The sequence below is a fragment of the Haemaphysalis longicornis genome, unplaced genomic scaffold, assembly GCF_048455015.1.
Source record: "Haemaphysalis longicornis isolate Haplotype H1 unplaced genomic scaffold, Haemaphysalis longicornis Haplotype H1 scaffold_5, whole genome shotgun sequence".
NCBI classification, from domain to species: Eukaryota; Metazoa; Arthropoda; class Arachnida; order Ixodida; family Ixodidae; genus Haemaphysalis; species Haemaphysalis longicornis.
Window position 1 is genome coordinate 37,403,911 of NW_027526385.1, and position 16,254 is coordinate 37,420,164.

The following is a 16,254-nucleotide window of genomic DNA, read 5'->3' on the forward strand; positions in this document are numbered from 1 at the left end:
CAGAAAAGATGAATCCGGAGTATTTTGCGCCAGTGCACCTAACTCAGTTCCATAGCATTATTTGGACCTGCCTTTTCTTTTTTGTATGCACTAGCATGTTTAGAAATGCGGTAGTACTAGATTCAGTTGCAAATGAAGCAGCCTAATGTCACATTTGATGTCAAATGTTGGGCGATTTAAGTTAACATCAGCAAATTGTGTATTTGTTTGTATTCGTGCCTTTACACGTACATTTGCATTTATGTACCATCGTTTGTTTAGAAACAAACCATTAAAGTTGACATTTCTCCGATGTGTCAATCACGTTTTTCCGTGCGCTGCAAGAATGTGAATGTCGCACACTTTATAAAGAGCAACTGCCTACAAACTCATTAAAGCACGGGTGGTACTGGAACCTAGGAGTAGTAGAAAATACCTGCACGTTTTCCCAGCATGACAGCTGATGGCTGGACACGTTTCATAGTAAATCGCACTAGCGTCATGTCAACCAGTTGATATACAGTTGATATACCAGCACATTGGATATACAGCTGCGACTCATTGTAGACTAGAGATAGAAAAAGAACGTTTAAACCCATGGATGATATTTTACACGACGAGATGCACAACGATTAACCGTGGAATTCCCTATATGTTCTCGCAATTAGAGTTGGCAGGTTATAGTTCTGACACCATGTGTTCTTCACGTTTGTAGTCATTTCTGGATTTTGGGTTGGAGTTATACAGCTGTGACTCATTGTCGACTAAAGAAAAAAAAAAGAACGTTTAAACCCATGGATGATATTTTACACGAGATGCCCAACGATTAACCGTGGAATTCTCTAATATGTTCTCACAATTAGAGTTGGCAGGTTATAGTTCTGACAGCATGTGTTCTTTATGTTTGTAGTCCTTTCTGGATTTTGGGTTGATGTTTTGCTCTACTTTTTAAATACTTTTCTTTTCTCAAGTTAAAAAAAAAAAGGTCCTTCAGGGACAGAATCGAGTTGAGCGAATCACCAAAGCATAGCTGACAAATTAATCCAGATTGTATTTTGTTTCCACGACCTATTCATGGTCCAACTATCCGTGACTACTGCCACCCATTTTCGAAGAGCATTCTCTTGGGAGTTATGGCAGCTTAAGCCTCCCCAATGTAGACAAATATGCTCCTGAACTTTGAGCTTTATCACGTTATACAGTCAAATTTTGTTATAACGAAGCAGTATTGGGGCAGCAAATTAGTTCATTATATCTGATATTTATTGTAACAGCAGAGGATAAATAGGCTCACACAAATAGGCAATCTGACTCGCGTAAAAATCACAGATACCAAAACACATTATTCTAGACTTCGAACCCACTATAAAGGAGGTAGTTTTTAACTGCCGTAACTCTGGAATTTCCATAGTTTTCTGAGCTTCCACAGTTTTCCTGTTCTGTTTATGTGTACATGGGGCAACCAGTCAAATGCGCTTGTGCACCGAGCCACCAAAATTTCCGCAACTTTTTTTGAACTAATCAGAATAAATGGTTGTGTTATGCTTCATTATTTTCATTTTGCCTTTTTATGCTAGCTTGCGAGTTTACAGCCTCGCGTGAACCAAATATTCCTTTGTTTTAGGCGATATCGCATGCAGCTCTCGCGGCTTCGTTATAAAGACAATAAGCGTCACTGAAACGGAGCGTCACCAACCAAAGTTCGTATTCAATTCTGCATAGCTGATATTTCACTATATCATTGTTTGTTGTAATCAGGTTCAACTGTATTACAATGGGAGTCCCGGGTGCACCGTTAAATCTTGCCACCTTTTCCCAGGTGCGTTCGATGACACCCAGCTTCCTGTTTGTCCTAGACCACGTCTACTGGCATCGACTCAGTACGCTCGCCACTTATTTTCAACTGCTGTTCCGAACAAGGCCCACTGCACTTGCTACACCTTATCATAGACACAAAAAATTTGAAATACCCTCTGAGTGCACTGTGTTACGTCAGGCTAAACTGCGGCTACGTCTGAACTGCTCAGTGTATATATATATAAAAAAAAGATTGAAGTTGTAGTTTTCCCAGTCAAAGTACCGCCAGAGTCCTTCAATGCTTTACTGGTCACGAAACTTCGGCGCTCGCTTCATATAGGGACCGCGCGCGCCACTACAGGCGCCACCACCGCACGAAGGTCATCCAGCCGCCGCGCGTGCGGCGTATTTGCCAGCTCTTGGTGTGCAAACGCTCGCTGCTTTGGGTGTCTGCGCGCTGATTAAGTGTGTTTTTTTTTCGTAGTAGTTAGCGATGAATAGTCCAGTAATTGTGTTTATCACCTGCGTTCAATGGGGTTTTATTTTTCGAAATAAGTTACCGTAGACTTCGGCCGCGAACGGCAACGGCTTCTGTGTGCTCTGGCACAATCGCTGCACCGTCGTGTTTACGGATCTTTAAATTATATTGCTTCTTTTCTTAAAGCAAAGTTGTAAATACCACACATACGGTAGCTGTGTAGTGACGGACAGCTGCGGGCCTATCGAAAATACAATAAAAAACTGAAAGAAACCAAGTACGCGTCGTGCAGACTACGCTTAACGAATCCGTTGATTGCTCTGTAATGCACAGAACGCTAAAAGAGATAGCCCAATACAGTCGAACACGGATATATCGAACTCCAAGGGGATCGCGAAATAGTTCGATATATGAAAAATTCGATATAAAAATATGGGCTCTGAGACCTCACCTATGGCGGACGATCACTTACCGATCGTCGCATTCAAGAATGACAACTAATTCCGCACTCACGACGCAACAGGACGCTTTATTTCTGTGAAAAAAAAATCGCTGATCCTGGCCTGCTTCTCCGTCCTGGAAATGAAATTAAAGACGCTGGTCTCGATCTTCTCGAGGCTGCACAACTAGAAAATTCCAGCAACACGCTGCGCCTTCGCACACCATGCACAACACGCACGCAAAAGAACAGCGCGCACGTACCACAAGAACTTTGAAGGTAACAATTCCAAGGCTCTCTGAACGGACTTCAACAAAGCGCTCGCGATGGTCATCTCTGAGAGAAACAGTGATCTCCGAAAGGTGCGGGACAACTCGCCAAACAGCAGCAACAGCAGCAAAATGCAAAAGAAGGAGGAGGCCGCCATTGCCTTCGTTCCATCTTCCCTTTCCCGAGACGACATCGGGGGAAGACAGACCCAGAGAGAGAGAAAAAAAAACCTTTTTCGGCAAGCCCGGGAACGTACGCAGCCGCAAAAAAAAAAAAAAAAAAGGACGTGCGCAGTCGGGGCATCCCTACCTCGCACGTCACATTTTCCGAGCGTTCGGGCTTGTGTGCGTAGAGAGATTTAGCATACCGGGCTCCGTCCGCTAACGCTACGCGGCCGGTAGCGGGGCACGACTGGGCAAGCGCAAATTCGTTCCGGTAGGGGGGATTCGTTCCGCGAGCCAGTCTTCGCGCCATGCCCGCGCATTCCTGCACATCCCCCTCAACCTCAATCGGGGGTGCAGCGACCGCCGAAGAGCACCTTCCAGCTCGCGCGGCGTTCGATATACCCAATGTCGGGAAAAATACGGTTCGATATAAACGTACGAAGTGCTATACTTTTACACAGAATTTTCAAGGGGATAATTTATGAGTTCGATATAGGCAATAATTCGATATACCCGTGTTCGATATATCCGTGTTCGACTGTAGTATTGTCGTTTCGATGAGTGGGTACATACTTGAGAACATCTAAAAACGCTGCAGAAACGCAAAGGATCAAAACACGAAGAGATATATGTTACTCCATGTGTCTTTCTGCTTCCACGCTTTGCAATCCTTGCAAAAACAGGAAGCGAAAAAAGAACAATCAGACTGATTTGATCACACGCAACAAAAAAATTCTATGTTACGAAGGGAGACAAAAGAGCGTGGTCCAGCGTACAAAAATTTATTTTTTCGCACTGCGATGTGCAGCACACGAAGGAAACAGAATATTGCCACGTAGCAAAGAACGACGCAAAGCTTTTCTGAACGCAGCGAGCTAGCGATCTCCTGCACTACAAAAGACTAGAATGAAACACAAACGTCTAAGAAGCAGTCCGCAGTGTGACGTGAACAGATGAACGTCGATAAAGTGAGTTGCGCGGCGTTTGCTATGCATGCATTACTCTTGGAACGTTATTAATTTCAGATTCATGGAAATAGGATCGAGAACATTGTCGAAGAAACAAAAAATCAAGTTAGCGACAAGGTGGCACCCTTTCCATATCAAACAATATTGCCCGATGGGACGTACGGCAAAAAGAGCAATTGGGCGCTCCGGTTGAAACGCCAGATAAGAAACCAGAATTGGCCACGCGCTTTTACAAAACAAACAAAACGAACCCTAAGAGATAATTTGCGGAAATATGAAAAGTAAAAGCACAAGGATGTCCTAAAGCTTTTTTACACGCGAGCCTGAGCGCAAGGTAATACAAGTTTGCAAACAGGTAATGAAGCACCACTACAACCTGACTGATAAGACAAAATTCCGGCTTTAAGTTAGCCTTGTACAATTCTAGGCCCACGAAAAGGGTACATTGCGTTTTCCATTCTCACACACAGTGCATTTCCACACACTGTCGCACACTTATAACTGAAGCTGAAATCTCCCGTTGCTTGCCTTGGAATGGCACCCCTCCATTTCTCGCACAGCTGCCCGTCGCTCGGTCAACAGAACAAGGAAACATTTTCTGTGGTATCGTTGTACGAGAAACGACATCCCGGGATATAACACATGTTCGGCATCGTCGTTACACTACTTAAGTCGCATCACAAGAGCGCGATATGCACGTTACATTTTTTTCCCGCACAAAACAAACACAACTCGCCGCGGCTCCACCGTTCGGGCCAGCGCAACGCCGCCCGAGGGGTGACCTCAGTGAGAGGGTGGCGCCACCGCGCGGCGGCCAAAGGCAGCATATGAAGCTCTTCCATTGAGTTACGGAGCAGTTTCGTGACCTGATCTGATTATGGGGTGTAACGCGCCGACGCAACGCAGGCGATGAGGTGCGCCGTAGTGGAGGGCTCCGGATTAATTTTGACCTTCTGGGGATCTTTATCGTGCGCCGAAATCTCGTACACACGGGCGTTTTTGCTTTTCGCCTCCATCAGAAAAGCGGCCGCCGCGGCCGGGAATCGAACCCGCGACCTCATGCTCAGCAGCGCAACGCCTTAGCCACTGAGCCACCGCGGCGGGTTGTTTCGTGACCAGTAAAGCATTGAAGGACTCTGGTACCGCTCTAAAGTACTGCTCTCTCTAACCTGCTGCGTTTTCTTCCCGCTTCACAGTTTTTTGAGAATTCGGAGTTAGCCAATCCCCCAACCACCCGTGATGTTTCAAGTCAAACATCCAGTAGTGAAAACCCCTATGTCTGCACAGAGGCTTTGCATTACTGACCAAGTAGCACAAATAAGGCATAAAGTGGTCCTAGGACAGGGCCTGCTCACTGGCTCCCTTACCAACCTATGCACCGACCTGGCTGAAAGCCCCTATCTACAGGCCTAGCCCACCCCAGTTGAAATAATCCACGCGCTTGCTCGGCTGGAACGTGTGAGCGATATCATGCACTGAAGATGTGACCCTGTTCATGCGTCTTTCGCTTCCATCTTTTAGGAAAGCAGTCATCACAACATTTATATGATTGCTCAACAGCATTTCACAGTTGCATGTGCGATAGATGTGTAAACAGTGCTGTATGCAGTGCCTTCGGATAAGCACCCCAGGATGGAGGAAAAACGGCGTACGAAATGGACCCGTGCGTTGCTCCAAGCCTCAACAGTGTTGCACAGAAACGTCAGCTTCAACCATATCCAGTTTGAAATGATTCAGAAGTTCTGCCAATGCAATCAACTTCGACACTGCAGTTGCACGAAGTTTGGCTTTAGTGGTGGTACGCTGTTACGGGCGAATGAAAGGACGAACACGATTAAAGCAATGAAAGCAACAAAAAAGGGAAACTGAACAGAAAAAATGTAAATGTTAAAGAAAAAAATAACCAACATTCTCCGCCCCAATAAACAATTTAAGAAAGGGAGCAACGATTTACAGCTGGCATAACTACTCACGCATCGTGGTTCCATAGCAAGGTTGTCTATGCCAGAGAACTTCAAATCACATTATTTTCCAAGTGCTGAACGCCACTTTCACCTGTTAGCCAATCAGCGCAGAGTCCTCTGGCCGCATTTTTCAGAGCTTCAAAACTTCATCAAAACAGCTAGCCTAAGAGATGCTCGCCTTGAAAAAGAGGTAGATTCCGAAGAAATAGAACCGAACAAGCAGAAAAAAAGAAAAGCCTGAACTGCGCCAAGTAAACCAGGAACTTGTGTGTGCTTCACATTCTCTGGAGACTTGAGCAAAGGAAAGACAAGATAATTAAAGGGGCACTGAAGGCAACTAGCAAGTTGTTTTCTAATTTTAACCTTCCCATATCCACCTAAGCATTGATTCAGTGCTGAAAGATGCCTTAATCACTGAGGAATCATTAATCAAATGCTGATCAAGCATGACGCAAACAACGACTGCAGCCACTGTTTGCATCACAATAAACCAAAACTGGGCGAGCCAGTGGTTGATGTATAGCGGTATAGAAGCAACGCAATACGACGCTACCATGTACCAAACGGTTTGGTAAGTAACTCGCAGGTCATTTCCAGCTCTGGACCCCTAAGAAAAATTTTCTTTTGTGGGACTTGTGATTGATTATTGACACTTTGTCGAAGAAAAAAATGTTGCCCTTTTGAGAAACCGCGAATGCTGGCATCGAACCAACTGTTTGTGTGCAGCTCGCATGCTTCCTCGAAAAGCAGTACTGCCGCCCCAAGTATAAACGTGTAGCGCCATCGCGCAGCAGCCGGGAGAGATGGTGCGCGCCAGACGTTTTAACCACTTCCAGTGCAGGTTACGCAGTATAGTCAGTGATGGTGGCACCTGTCTTCACATTTTCAACACTTTCTACTTTATTTAAAAAGAAAAAAGCTATGGGTAAGAGTAGCTGGTATTATATTCGTGTTCTTGGTGAGAAAATTTATCGATCCAGGGCAACTTGTGCGTTGACTTCACTGTCCCTTTAAAATACCCCATAAACCAGTGGAACGTTGGGCTATCCAACCACGTTACGAAGCTCAAGTTTCCAAAGTGACACCCCTTACATTAGGTCTCATGTCGCTTGATCCCGAATGGTTTACTTTAACAGGTGTGCACCATACCAGGTGCAAAGTCAGCACAGGACCAATACCAGCAGTAGCAACACCAGCCCAGAAGTGCAATGTCGAACTGGAATTGGCCTTATGCTTGCACCTGCTACCGTTTCTAGTAATGGCGCAATAGTGAGCCGGCATTGCAGCTTCGATCACAGTGACTGCGCCGCAAGCACAAGCTTCCAATGCAATTTACATCAAAAAGCGTCCTTCTAATCCTTTATGCACTGATAGGGTCCAGTGCTCACGTTTTCAGGCCAAACATGGGCGCCGTTTCACAAGAATGCTTGGTCTGATAACCGACTACTGAAATATTTTTTTTTCTAACTTCTGTAGTATTCTGGAATAAACACCACACACTGCTTACTCTTGTGCAATTATGTTTGTCCCCATAGTGTACCGTTCTTGTTAATACCGAAATTTTGCATCGCGGACTGCTGACCCTACTCTTTCTGCAAACAAAACTCCCGACAAAGAAAACCAGCTTTTACGGTCACTGTTGGTTTAGCAGGATGAAACATAAATCATGTTATTGTATGTTAACGTGTCTTGTTAGCAATAAGTAAAATGTGCCACAGTGAGCAAGCTGCTGTGCTGTTGAGCCGAGTGATGCAAATTTGATCCCAGCTGTAGTGGCCATTGTTCTGGAAATAAAAAATTTGAAATTGTTCATGTGCCCAGATTTTCCCATACGTTAAAGATCTCCAGGTGGACAACACCTACCTGCAACCTTCCACTAAATGTGTCTCCGGCATTCAAAATGCCATAAAATTGGAATTCGTTAGCATTCATTTAAATAAAAACCAGCGCGTCGTTAACCCGCGCTGCGCTACTCACATTCCTTAACTTAAAAGATATAAATTATGCATCAAAATTGCCAACAACGTCCCCCTACACACAAGACAAGAAACATGAATGCGTGCCCGGAGAATAGAATACCCTGCTTAACTGCTGCCAAGAAAAAAAAAGGACAATAAAAGAACACAAACACCCACCTGCTTTGTGCTTTGTCCTAAGATTTCAAACACTATAAATCACGCATGTCAACACAGCTGCGAAATGACAACACTGCCCTGGGCGCTTTTGCGGGAATCTCAGCCAGGGCAGCCGAGAGCATTAGCCGACAGTGGGCGGAAAAGAGGGCGGTTGAGCTTCGTGCTAATAGCAAACTCGACAAAACTAATAATAATAATAAAAAAAAAACATGAAGAGATTCTTTGATGCTTCGGGAGCACCCATTTTCAAGGAAATGGATCCGGTAACAGCTGCAGTAGCCCCCAGACAAAAAGAAATAGGTGTTTAGTCTATCTAACTCTGCCAGACTTGAACATCAATGACGTCAGACTTTCCGACGTCATTTTGACATCTGATTCGGCGGAAAGCCCCCCCACACGTAACACAAATGTGGGCGAGACACAAAAATGCTATGACCTTATACAATATCGAGTGATCGGCGCTCTGCTCAAGTACAACTTGAGAACGACAATGGAAGTTGTCCCTGCGACTGCACCCGCACGGCGCAAAAAATGCTTTATACCCATGCTACACGTCCACGAAAAATGACATTATGCCTTAAGAAACCGAATGGCATTAGTTGGGCGGGCCGTGCTACACGCCAAAATGCAAGACACATTAAATGTGTTAGGCATGATGGTGATAAGGACCGAAAAGAAAAATGCACTCATATTTTAGAAGCTTCTAACGTAGAGAAAAACGTCTCACAAGGGTTAAAAATGTTTTTTTGTGAAAGAAAACGTCATGAGAAATCGCGTTTTCTAAAAAACGGTGTTAGCCATTTCTAAAAGTGGCTTCGGCAGCTGCCGTCGCCTGCCAGCGGTAGCCAAATCCAAAAAATTTGTAACGACGAGTAACACGATGTTTTGCCTTTTGCCGCTGTTTTAGTGAACTTCGTCTTCAGAACTTCGTCCCCAACAGTGCACAAAAAAATCGTCTCATTTCAAAATTCTGCTACGTTCACACGTCAACACCCTGGTGCTGAGAATTTCGTTGGTTTCATTCAGTGGTCATCGCGTTCGAGAGTAGGCAGAGAAGGCGAACGAATTGTGCGGAACTCCTTAAACCAAAAATGACAGAGTGAATGGCATTAGACTTTTGCGTGTATCAGCGAAGTAGTGGCATTAAAACTTAAGGCATTAACCACCTAATGTCATTTTTGAGTACGTGTGGCACGTGTATTACTGAGAGTCTGTTGAGAGTAACCCGAGTCTTTTACATGCTTCCTCGGGCTTAATATGCTATTAAAACTAGAGCAGTGACAACAAACAAACATAAGGAAAAGCAGACAATGCCACAGATGAAGTGCAATCTCCTTTCAAAATGCGAGTGCGTCGACATCCGGGTCCGTCGCTTGGGAGGTCCGTCGCTTGGTGTGAAGAATGAAAGAACAAAATAAACGCGATTCATCTATTCATGTGCTGATGCGGTCACTTATACCCCCGTCACATGGGCACTTTCAATCGCAATTGAGTCGATCTGGATTGAACTCAATCTGCATCGGGCGGTTGCTACACGGCAGTTTCAATCGCGATCGAGCTCGATCCCAATCCTGGTTTTTTAAGCGCGATAAAACGAAAGCGGCGATACTCTCGTCCCCGCTCCGTAATGGCACAGAAGGTGACAAATTCAACTTACGCCACAAATTATTGTGTCAAATAACTTGATCCAAATAAGCGGGCGGTAACCTTTACATAGTTACGTATACCTACGACCGCGCGAAGTTACCAGACGCCGGCCGCAAGTACATTGTTAGCGCCCTCTGGCGTACACGAGTGCAACCGTTGCAACTTCTCGATCGCGATTGAAACGGGCCGTGTAGCAGCGGCAGTGCGTCGAGCGCGCTCGAAAACTTGATTCACTTCAAACGCGATTGAAAGTGCCCGTGTGACAGGGGTATTACTTGTCCTTTCCGCACACGAGCCGAAAGTTCGCCTATCTGGTGTTTTTTCTTAATATTTCCACAGCTTTGGTTGGCGGTGCGGCCACTTTTTTTTCTAGTTTTTCGCACCTGACGCGAAAGATCGCCCATCCCGTATTTTTCACTTGATATCTCTGTACTTCGGGTGGGCGTTCTTTCGGAACTTTACGGTACCTCTATTAAGAAACGAGAAAGAAAGAAACCTGTACATGAAAACTCGGTGAAAGGCATTCCATTCACAGCCATCACAAGTGCACATAATGGCAAGTGCCTTGCAATGTTCAAGACCCACTTTATTCGCACTTCCGTGCTTGTATCACCTTGCCTATTATGCTTTTCCCCTTTTCCTCGTCTCTATTTTCCTGCTTTACAATGTTGCTTGTTCACAATTTGCATTTCTTTTCGGCCAATATATGCATTGGGTGGTTTAAAGCTGCTTGTTGGAACAAACGGGTGTGCCAATATGAGATTTCAGAGACGAACTGAACACTTGCAGTTACTCAATTTGGTGACTGGATCTTTAATACCATTGAATTTTAGGCCTGGTGCGGACAGCTTAACATTCTACAGCGCATAATGATGTGTTTCAGAACGAACTGAACGCCCACACTGGTGTGAAAGTGGAGATGCAAATATGGTCACGGACAACTTAAGCTGAAACAGTAAAACGTTGCCCGAGAGATGGTTTATTAGGTAACTACGCATAAAAAATGGAACAGGAACCAAATAAAATGCCCTCCCGTGCTACCCAAAAACAGCTATGGGAGGCGTTAGTACTGCCACTGCCAGAATCAAGGAATGTCGTCAGATGACAAACAGCCACTCCCTATGCTTCGCACAAATGTCCCCATTTTTTTTTTTTGTTAGCAAGCCAACTGAAAGAGCATCGCTGTCAAGTATCGCACTGAACAAACATCAGAAACCTGACTTTGCCGGTATTCGGGAAGTTTCCGTTATCAAACAACTCAAACACTGCACAAGGAACTTCCAGCCATTGACAACAGCCGACAGAGACTGAAGATGTTTTTGCCATCACCAAACGACAAACTCCGAAAAGCCAACACACCCTGTTACCTAAACAACCCACCTGCCTTAAAAAAAAATACAGATTTTCGAAAATAGCGAACAGAGATGGAGGATAAACAAAGCTGGCTTCTAGTTTACATTTTGCGAACAGATCGGCCAAAATTTTCCCCACAAAAAACACCGGAAAAGGCTCGGGAGTGAGGGGGTGATAACGGACAATTCGAAAACACCCTGCAGAAGACAACGCAAAAAGCGAAGTCCCTTATCTAAAAAAAGAAAAATCGCCGTCGACAGTTTTGTATCAGCGTTTCGGCAAAAAAAAAACCGTTTATACAGCTCACTTTCCTTCTCCAATTTTCGAATTCTAAAACTCTAAATGGGTATCAATCATACCGATTACGAAAAAGCGCTTGCCTAACCGCAACTTTTCTCCTGTTTTTCCTTTTTATCGGCTACAGAGAAACACGCAAAACATGTTTTCGTTTGCATTTCGCCTGGCGTTAAGAGGTGACCAAGCGACCTCAGATACAAGCGAGACAGATGGGTAGATACAGGCTTTTGGGTTTGCACTGCAAGTAAATATAGGTGGCGAAAACAAAAAAAAATTGTTGAGGCTTGGTGAAGAGCCCTTATCGTAACGATACTGCAGCAAGCACTGCTGACGCTATGTATTTTTTCCCGCTTTTTTTGTTTCTTTCGTTTGCCGGCACACGGTTGAACCGGAAAAACAAGGTGAATCAGCGCCCTGTCTGGGTGCACCGGACGCGGGGCAATAAATTGGACGTATTAATCGAACGCAAGCGAACTTTCCAAAACAAAACAAAAGCAGCCAACACGAGTTGGCCGGCATTCTTCACACCAGAAATGACCACCACTGCGGCTATTTCTCAAACCGGCGGCAGAAAACAAAAACAACAGATTGCTATTAATTGCGACGACTGCGACGTCATCGCAGAAAACAGGCCGCGGAGGCGAAAAGTAATAAAAGGCTTGCCGATCCCGAACACGACACGTGCCCGGGCTACCTGGCACACCCGTAAAGGTAAACAGCGGCGAAAAAAACAAAAACTAAAAACTCCCACAAAACGGAGCCGAAACGACTTCCTCCTCCTCCTTCGCACTACCTACTGGGCCGACGGTGTTGACGCCGGCGTACGCGGTGCGTCTCGTCTGGCAATCCTGCTACGCAAAGCCGAACCATGCAGCGAGAAACGAAAAATAAGAAACACGGTGGAGAGAGCGCGAGAGAGGGCGAACAGCGGAACCGGCGGTTAGTTCTACGCCGCGCCGCTCGGTCAGAGCGAAGCCTCACCGAGAATGAATGAAAAGGTTGGGCCCGGCCGGAGCACGAGCGGCGGCTCGGGTCCTCCGCGAACCCTAGGCAATCGACGAGATCGCGAAGCGAACCAGCTAACGGTCGGCCAGAAACGCAAGCACGGACGGCGCGTGTGGCACAGCCGAAACTCGTTTTCAATGTCAGTCAGCCATGGTGCAGGGTAAACAAGCTCCCCTCCCCCACCTCCTCCGGGGACAAGTGTAAACAAATTGTCGATTCGCCCGGACCCACCGCAGGTTCGCGGCGTAGGCTCGGATCGCGACTAAATGGCTCGGGGAGGCCTTCCTCGTGCGGCGAAAGGCCGGCCCGGGGTCTTTCCGGGGGCGAGCAGGGAGACGCGACCACGCATAGCAACAAGCCCGACCCCGACCATGTGTTGGTCAGGCCTAATGGCACACATGGTTTCTCGTCTCGGCCGTGCGGCCGGTTCGGGGCCCGAGTACTCACGTTTTGGGCAGCGGCAGCGGCGCGGCTCCCTTGCGCTGAAAGACGCCGTCGACGAAGACACCGTTCTTGCCGTTGCACACCATGAAGAAGTGCGCACAATCGTAGATGATCTCGAGGTGCTTGCGCGAGATGAAACTCGAATGGCCCATATTTACATCCACTTCGCCGCGACTGCTGTTGCGACCGATGGAGATTCGGTTCTGTCGGATCATGTACTCGAACTCGCGGCTCTCGAGACGCGCGATGGCCACTCCCTTAGGTTCCCGGTTCCATTGCAGCCGGGACGGGCTCGAGGGCGCCGATTTGAGGGCCAGAAGGGCCCAGGCATCGTTATCCGAAGCCCTCTGATGCGTCGACATTACCGTACACACCGCGATCCAAAATGGCGACCACCCTGCCAGACTCCCGGCATGCGTCGCGCCCGGTCACGTGACGAGCCTTTCTCTCCTCCCCCCTCCCTTTTTTCGTTTCGCCCGTCGCTGCAGACGACAAATCCTGCCCGCCGCAGGTCTTTCAGAAGGCGCAAAGAACGCGTTTTGCATCGGCAAATAATGTGTGTATTTCGCTTCCTCGTAAAGCGACACAGCGGTGGCAGATCGACTGGCCACGACACCGGTTCTGCCGGCTGGAGGCAGCGACGCTGTTGCGACATTCGCGGCGCGCTTCCGAGATCGATAGTCTCGGGGCGCCGCGAATGCGGGTCTCTGTGTCATGTTTACATTCCTCGTTCGCCGCTCTCCTCTTCCCGTCTTTTCCGTGCAGCACCACTCGGGCCTCGTGTCGCGCCGTTTTTGTGGCCACTTTTTTTTTTATCATCAATCCTCGTTGTGCCTTGCTTGTGCTGCCAATCGTAATTCCAACACGATCGAACTTGTCTCGAATAAATGCCGGCTCGTATGTTATTGCGACGTCCGCAGCACTTGCGCTGCGTTGCGCAACCTGTCTGCGCCGCTGTATACAATGTATCCAACTTAACCCAATCAATCACCACCCGATGAGCAAACCAAACATTAAAAGGCCGTCTTTGCTTCATTGATCATGTCACGCATAGACCCTTTTGTTGTTGCTGAAGCTGCCGCTGGCGTATTTCAGTGTTTATTCCAGAGGGTTCCAACGCCATCAGGCCGATATTCCGTATTTTAAGCCCGTTGTTTATCATCGAGCTGTTGCCAGGAGGAAGCGAGCACAGAACAAGCGAGCGAGCCGGCACGAACAACCGGAACTGACGCTCGTAAGAAGCATAAAAACATACAAAACATTGTTTGCGCTTTATGCCGCCAGTCGGCAGCACGCGCCGTAAAAAAAAGCAAAAGCTTGTTTATAGTTTTTTTTACTGTCCAGAGGTGGCAGCACACATCAAGCAACCAAAGCTATAAAAATGCATAGTTGGGCACTCTTTCTACTTCATGGAAATTCTTTTCTGGAAAACGTCTTATAAGGGTGATGCGTAAAGTCAAACGATGTGCTTCTGAAAAGACAATTAATTCCTGAATATTAATAGCTTTATTTCAAGCAATCGAATAGCAGCACAACAGGCGAACAGGAAAGTTTGGGGAAATGTTCGTTTCGGAGCAAGCGCAATTTTTAGCCTGCCGACTGTAGCGCCAGTAGCGTTGTCATCATGTTGTTACACATTCACATTGTAGTGCTGGGTGTCACCTTTCAGCTTTGTGTCTGTTCTTTTCTTTACGCCGGTGCATTCATTGGGTGTTTCATGCTTTACAGAACTTGACATTCTTCTCAGTCAGAATTACTACCTGTGACTTACGCGTCTTTTTTCCGGTTTCACCAGTTTTCATCTCTCGCCAAGGGCGTGTTTACATTTCGCGGCGTTCGACACGGATTTCAACGCGTATTTAAGTGAGAAATTTTTTTATGTTCCAGCTTGGGTCAAGTTGATATAATTACATTTTTCTTATCAAAATTATGGTCCGTATTGAACTAGGTATCAGTAGGTATGAAAACTATGGTTAATCCTTATACTAGTTTAGGGCAGTATCAACTCCATGATTTTATGGTAAATGATGTGTCTGAGAACTCATCCGGGAAATATATTTGCGACTATTAGTCCTGCTGTATAATATACAAAAAAAAAAAAAAAAAAAAAAGTTATGCAGCCGACAGGATTCGAACCTGTGCGGGGAAACCCCAATGGATTTCGAGTCCATCGCCTTAACCACTCGGCCACGACTGCAGGTTGGAAAGGCTGCCTCAAAGTACATTATAAAGGAGTGCCCAATATTTAAGTAGAGTGCTAGGGCAAATTTGGATTTTGTATACTTCGAACAGCGCCAACACGACGGAGAGGAAGAAAGAAGGACGAACACAGGCTTTTTTCTATGTCCCCATTGTGTTTAGGCCTTCTTTCTTTGCCCCCATAAACTCTATGTTTGCCCCCGTCGTGTTGGCGCGCCTGTTCGAAGTTTGCCGACCAGCTTGACTTTCTTTATCGGATTTTCTTCGTTTTGTTCCAGCTACTCCACCTATTTATAATATTTGACTAAGCGCGCCTGCCTTTCCAGCCAGAGCTTCTGTGCTGCCTCCTTTAGGGCGGCGTTTTATGCATTGGAAACCAGCGACCAGAGTGCATCTGCTTGAGCGCTGACACGTGCCCGGGTCTGGTCTATCTTGCAGGCTGTGCTGATGTATTCTTATTAAATAGTTAATTAAAGCAATGCAGCAGGCCACAAATGGGCCTGCCAAATCAGAAGTGGAAGTGTTACTGTGGTTTAGACCAGTTATACAATTTCTAGCGCCGGGAGTGTGAACAAGTTCTGAAACGCATGTGGCAAAAAAAAAAAAAAAAAAAATGACATCGAACATTTGGTACTATTGGATGAAAGAATTTCAGGCGAGGTTATTTCATTCGGTTATTGCCCGGGGGGGGGGGGGGGGATGAATAAAAAGTGTTAGTGCGCGTTGAGATATGCGAGATGGGCCGCCGCGCCGCGTTAGGTTTACTTTCAGAGCCTCGACGAAAGGAGATCGGGCATACGTCCACACAGGCGATAATATTTGAACAACAAAATGACGGGCGAGAACATAACACGGAATTTCAGACGGAACGTTATATAGTGAGGCACGGGAGTGTCCACGAAACACTAATGAACTAAATGATGTACATCCTACGTCCTACGTGCTACGTGGGTCCTACGTGGGTCTTGATGAGCTGCCAGTGACCGTCGACGTAGCCCCGCTTCGCTGTCGCACGGGTTGCTGGCCCAGTAGCTGCGATGACAGCGGGGCGCCGGCAAATCCGAACCGAGGCTTGCGACCTCGGAACGCCGAGCCGATCGAGGAACAGGAACGCC

At 46.6% G+C, this 16,254-nt stretch overlaps 1 protein-coding gene and 1 non-coding gene across 2 annotated transcripts in view; both read right to left on the bottom strand.

Moving 5' to 3' along the window:
* Positions 1 to 13,358, bottom strand: part of Foxk (forkhead box K) — a 57,087-nt gene extending 43,729 nt beyond the window's left edge. Inside the window, exon 1 of the mRNA XM_077670130.1 lies at positions 12,944 to 13,358. Coding sequence (XP_077526256.1) covers positions 12,944 to 13,302 — 359 coding nt within the window. The 5' untranslated portion in view covers positions 13,303 to 13,358. The remainder of the gene's footprint in view (positions 1 to 12,943) is intronic.
* Positions 13,359 to 15,055: 1,697 nt separating this feature from the next.
* Trnas-cga (transfer RNA serine (anticodon CGA)) lies at positions 15,056 to 15,137 on the bottom strand. The gene has a single exon. It is a non-coding gene; the product is annotated as a tRNA-Ser (tRNA).
* Positions 15,138 to 16,254: the final 1,117 nt, after the last annotated feature.